At 45.1% G+C, this 6,000-nt stretch overlaps 1 protein-coding gene across 1 annotated transcript in view; it reads right to left on the bottom strand.

Moving 5' to 3' along the window:
* Window positions 1-6,000, bottom strand: part of LOC310999807 (NACHT, LRR and PYD domains-containing protein 3-like) — a gene marked incomplete at its 3' end in the record, with an annotated part of 36,430 nt that continues 30,430 nt past the window's right edge. Inside the window, exons 6-12 of the mRNA XM_083990373.1 lie at window positions 5,509-5,731; window positions 3,291-5,070; window positions 2,976-3,146; window positions 1,756-1,929; window positions 1,460-1,633; window positions 1,064-1,110; window positions 1-542 (exon numbers count right to left, since the gene is read on the bottom strand). Coding sequence (XP_083846499.1) covers window positions 1-542; window positions 1,064-1,110; window positions 1,460-1,633; window positions 1,756-1,929; window positions 2,976-3,146; window positions 3,291-5,070; window positions 5,509-5,731 — 3,111 coding nt within the window. The remainder of the gene's footprint in view (window positions 543-1,063; window positions 1,111-1,459; window positions 1,634-1,755; window positions 1,930-2,975; window positions 3,147-3,290; window positions 5,071-5,508; window positions 5,732-6,000) is intronic.

Here is a 6,000-nt window from a genome sequence, read left to right as displayed (position 1 = left end):
CTACTTCAGCTGACACAGTGTGATAGAGCAGCTGGGATCCCAGACCCTAAACCCTGGGTACAGAGGCTCAGTGAACTTGGTGAAGAAGGTGTGGAGATGTGTCAGTGACCTTCTAGGAGAGACTATGTAGAAGGACAGGATGCCAGCCTCCCAGTCCAGATACACCGCCACCCTGCGGCTGCCACCGGAGCGAACGGCAGTGGCAAAGTCGTTGTCATTGTGATATGCGGTGTACTTCTGTCCAGAACAATGCAGAGCCCAGGACATCTTGTAGTGTCCTAACACACAGTTGTTGCGCTCACCCTTGCGTCCAATGCTCTTGTAGGCCACCCCGATCCCGGCCCAGTTCCCTTCCCACTCCACCTCCCAGTAGCAGCGGCTGCTCAGGCCCTGCTGGAATAGGACTTGGGTCCAGTAGTCAAACCTGTCAGGGTGATCAGGATACGACTGCTGCTCCATACCCTGGGCAGCTTTTCTGTTCCCATCAGAGATAACGAGGAGTTTGTGGGCGGTGTTCACATCCAGTGTGAGATCACATGCATCTGAGACAGGAGGAGGAGATCAAATTAGAAATCACACAAGTCTAATATCGTCCACAAACCTGGAGTTATGTTTTCTGGTTTAAATCTGTCCACAACCAAGGTGATTAGATATATCAGGTGTTTATCTCTAAGTTCAGGTGTGAACGCAAGGTGACCCAAGGTGAATTCAGGACACATCAGAGGTCTGATCACTCAGACACATTCAGAAGTGGTCTGGACCACATTTACCCAGACTGAAGGACTACCCACTCTCTCTTTCCATCTATTTATTGGCTAAAAAACAGCAACACTTATCAGGTTTATCTGCATATGAAGCAGGAACTGAAAGCCAATCAAGTGATCAATAGTGTTGCATTTTAAATATGATACTCAAAGCTAATCACGGTTATTGATCACTGAAGGTGCAGGTTAATACCAGGTGTGAACTGGGCCACAGTTTCTCCCTCTAGTGACCACTGTTACTGTACATTGTTTGTGTTTATGTGTGAGTTACAGTACGTCACTAGAATATTTTAACTTACATTTAATCAGTTCAGGTTTTAGCCAGCATTCTGCATTGTGGTCGACTCTGTGAAGAAATATAACATTCTGTCATGAAAGTCTGAATAACAAGGTACAAAAATCTCAATGTCTGTAAAGAGACAAAGTGGGTTTCTTTTTCTGAAGATTTATTTTGGGGGAGGCTTTTCATTCCTTTATTATGATAGGATAGTGAGAGAGACAGGAAATCAGGAGAGAAGGACGGTGGTGACATGCAGCAAAGGACTGCGAGTCAGATTCAAACAGGCTGCTGTTATTGGGAGATTGCCTAAATGGGCTGCACTCTACGGGGTGAGACCAGAGTGCCCACAAAACTGATTTCTAATGATATTCACTTGTGTCATAGCAGCGGAATAACTGTTTGTTTTTGTTTTTACCTCAGTTTTGCTGATCCCCATGGTCCCTCCTCCAGAGCTTCAGAGATGAGCTTCACTCCAGACTCTCCCAGGTGATTGTATCTCAGGTCAATCTCTTTCAGGTAGGAGGAGTTGGACTTTACTGCTGAAGCCAAGAAACCACAACCTCTCTCCGTAACACAGCAGAACGACAACCTGGTGAGCAGCAGAATTCAGATGAGCCTCAAACAAAAGTTACTAAAATGTTTAGAGGGAAAGCTGATTGTGTCAGGACAGAGTCATGGTGAGGGACGACCACTGGTCCAGAGTAACGTTACCTGAGTGCTTCCAGTTTACAGCACTCATTTCCCAGTCCGATGCTGAGTCGCTGCACTCCTTCGTCTCCAATGTCATTGTCGCTCAGGTCCAGCTCCTGAAGCTGTGATGAGGAACAGCTGAGGACTGAAGCCAGCTGTTCACAGCATCTCTGGGTGAGACCACATCTGTTAAGTCTGAAGGGACGAACAGAGAAGTCATTAGGACAAATCTTGCAGGGACCCTGAGTGGATGTTACACTCTTTTTCAACTGACATTAGTGGGTGTACACAGGTTCATTTAAACCTCGATAAATTTGGGATGGGATGGAAGAGTAAGCTCATGTAGTTAAAGCAATAAAAACCTTTTCTGTTGTATTAGCAGGTTTTTTTGACTAGTGGAAAAAGGGGCTTAAAGGAGAATTCCGGTAATTTTCAAAGTAACGCTCTACAGCTCGAGGTCCCCGAGTGCGACCATAGGAAAAAATCTGAGAAAAATATTTGCAGGCCGGACCTAGCTCTCCTCCTGCTAGCTGCGCTACACTGCAGTTAAACAGAGAAGTAATTGGGGTGTAACAGAGGTCCGCGGGTGTGCCACAGTCACGAGGGACAAGTAAGGTGAAGTGGGGGCGGTGCATGGCGCAGTGGTTAAAGCGGCCGCCCCATGTAGAGGCTACAGTCCTCGAACGCAGGCGTCCCCGGTTCGAGTCCCGTGTCGGGCAGACCTTTCCTGCATGTCATTCCCCCTCTCTCTTCCTCCCCCTTTCCTGTCTATCTCACTATGCACTATCAAATAAAGGCAAAAAAGCCAAAAAATATACTTAAAAAAAAAAAAAAGGTGAAGGTGAAGTGACGGTAGTGTGGCGGTTAGCGGTACTGGAAGTAAACTCACTCACCCATAAAAGACGTGCTAACCCGCCTGCCAAGTGCTTGTCAACCTCTTGGCGAAACGGTTAGCATCGTCGCCTGCCTGACTTTGGCCTCTATATAATGCTCAAAATATCACTACACATGCTTTGCAACATCCACCAGTTCCTTACCACACAATACTGAATTTTTTCCTATGGTCGTACTCGGGGACCTTGAGTTGTAGAGCGTTACTTAGAAAATGACCGGAATTCTCCTTTTAGTTTGGTATAGACCATCCAGGAGTCGTCACGTTATTTACTTAAGAGGAAAAGGGTTAGTAAAAACACAATGATCTGGTGATGTTTAGGGAGAAAATATTAGGAACTGTTGCTCACATGAGTGTCTTCAGTCGGCAGTGTGGACTCTGGAGTCCGGGACAGAGGAGCTCAACTCCAGAGTCTTGTAAACTATTGTCACTTAAGTCTAAATCACACAGCTCTGATGCTGAGCTGAGAGAGGAGGACAGTGCCTGGCAGCAGGTTGCACTGAGTCCACAGTCATTCAACCTGATGGACAAAGACATAAGACTTGAAGTTTGTATAACATGGAGTCATCTGCAACACTGAGTTTGAGATGTGTGTGCTTAAGGCTTAACAAACAATCATATGATATGTCATGGGGAGATTTGTAAGATTTGCAGAGATACTTACTTTGCTGATCTGGATGCTTTGAGGACTGTGAGGAGCCTCTGAAGACCTTCTTCATTCTTGGAGTACTTCTTCAGTTCAAACAGCTCTAGATCCTCCTGAGAGGTCAGCAACACAAAGACCAGAGCTGCCCACTGAGTTGAAGAGAATTCATCTGTAATCGAGTCTCGGCCTGAGTCCAAATACTTCTGGATCTCCTCCACCAGAGAGTCATCGTTCAACTCGCTCAGACAGTGGAAGAGATTTATACACCTGTCAGGGTGAGGACTCTGCTGGATTCTGTCTTCAATGTACTTTACGGTTTTATTGCAACTTTGAGAATCACAGGCTTGGACCTGTATCTTCAGGTCTCTGAGCAGATCCTGACTGGAGTCCAGAGAGAGTCCGAGGAGGAAACGCAGGAAGAGATCCAGGTGGCCATTGTTGCTTTCTAAAGCACTGTCCACTGCTGCTTTGTGTACGTCGGACACAGACTTTGCTTTGGGTGATTCTCCAGATTCCTTGATCATCAGGTTTACACCACTGACCTTGTACGTCACATGAACAAACAGGGCTGCAAGAAACTCTTGGACAGACAGATGGACAAAGCAGAAGACTTGATGCTGCAACCAGGACTCTTCCTTGAAGACCTGAGTGCAGACTCCTGAGTAGATAGATGCCTCTTTGACATCAATCCCACACTCTCTAAGATCCTCCTCATAGAAGATCAGGTTGCCTTTCTGCAACTGCTTGAAGGCCAACTTCCCAAGGGACATAATCATCTTGTGAGTGTGTTGAGGGTCCAGTTCTTGCTCTTTGCAGTACTTGGCTTGCATCTGTGTGGTCTGGTGTGCCAGGAAGTGGATGTACATCTGAGTCAGTGTCTTTGGCATCTTCCCTCCTCCTGCACTGGCAAACATTTTTTCCAGGACAAAGGAGGAAATCCAGCAAAACACCGGCACATGGCACATGATATGGAGACTTCTGGTTGACTTGATGTGAGTGACTACTCTTTTGGCCAAGTTTTCATCATCAATTTTCTTGTGGAAGTACTGCGCCTTCTGTTGGTCACTGAAGCCTCGTATCTCAGTCACCCGGTCAACATACTGTGGAGGGATGCAGCTGGCTGCAGCCGGTCGGGTAGTGATCCACACACTGGCTTTTGGTAGCAGATTACCTGCAATGAGGTTTGTTAGCAGGACATCTACTGGGGCCACCTGTGTAGCATCACAACATCTCTTGTTTCCATTGAAATCCAGAGGCAGTCTGCATTCATCAAGACCGTCCAGTACAAACAGGACTTTGTACATCTTCAGGTCTTTGAGTCCAGATTCTTTCAGGCCTGGAGTGAGGACAGACAGAAGCTCCATCAGGCTTGTCTCCTCATCTCTGAGTAAATTCAGCTTCCTTAAATGAAGTGAAAACAGGAGCTGGAGGTCCTGATTGGCCTTGTCCTCGGACCAGTCCAGCATGAACTTCTGTGCCAGGACAGTTTTACCGATTCCTGCGATCCCCTGGGTGAGAACTGTTCTGATTGGTTTACCATGTTTGGGCTTGAAGATGTCATGACACTTGATTGGTGTTTCTACTGACCTCGGTCTGTTGATGGCCTTCTCAGTTTGTCTCACCTCATGTTCACTGTTGATTTCTCTGATGCCTCCATCAAGTAGGTAGAGTTCTGTGTATATTTTACTGAAGGGTATGACATTTCCCTGGTGTCTAATCCCTTCAGACATGTACTCATATGTCTTTCTCATAGAGGATTTATGTTTCTGCTGATACATGTTGAGTTCTCCGTAAAACCCTGAGGGAAGAAAGATTTATCATTCGCCAAAGTAAAAAAAATCAAACTTTTCTCAAATGATAGGACTGGACTATCTATCTATCTATCTATCTATCTATCTATCTATCTATCTATCTATCTATCTATCTATCTATCTATCTATCTATCTATCTATCTATCACCATATAATTCTGCCATCATGGACAGGCTGTTCAATCAAAATTCAGCGCTTCTAGCATTGACACAAATGAATTGCAAAAACAGCAATAAAAATTGGAGGAAATTCAAAATGCCTGACTTCCAGTTAGATTTGTTGCCACAATATTTTCTCTAAGTCTCATCATGTTTCATGTGTCTACCAAATTTCATCCATGTATTAGAAACCTATATGACTCTGAACTCAAACACACCTAATCTTCCTGAGGGGATAGTTCAATATCAATATCTCTAATCTCTTACTTTGCTGGAGGAGGGTGACGCACGCATCTTGTTTCATGGTCTTCAAAACATGCAGGACGATCTGCTGAAATCCTTCTTTGGCTCCAGTTTCTGACTGAATCAGTTCTTCATTGACCTCCTCCTCCTTTTCTTTACCTTCCTCACTCTCTCCACTGGAACTGAGGATGTCCAAAACGTTCATCATGTTTGAGTTAATGAACTCGAAAACTTTGTCCTTAAAATCCTGAAATAAAACAAAAAAATCAGTTCAATAATATTTTCCATATGTACGATATATGGAGAACTCAGTGAAGAAATCAGATCTGCATCTTTGTCTTTGTCAGGTCTATCAGCTATCTGTTATACAGAGTGCACATAGCAGGAGGCCAACCCCCCCACAGAGCTCCTTTCTTTAAACACACCCACCTTCTGGTTCAGGGTCTGACTTGATGCAGTCTGGTCACTGGAAGCTCCTGAGTGTGTCCATCTGTAAATACATGTGCAGACTGAAAA

The sequence above is a fragment of the Trachurus trachurus genome (assembly GCF_905171665.1).
Source record: "Trachurus trachurus genome assembly, chromosome: 16".
Taxonomy (NCBI): Eukaryota; Metazoa; Chordata; class Actinopteri; order Carangiformes; family Carangidae; genus Trachurus; species Trachurus trachurus.
Note: the sequence above shows the minus strand (reverse complement) of the source record. Positions and strands in the feature narration are given on the sequence as shown.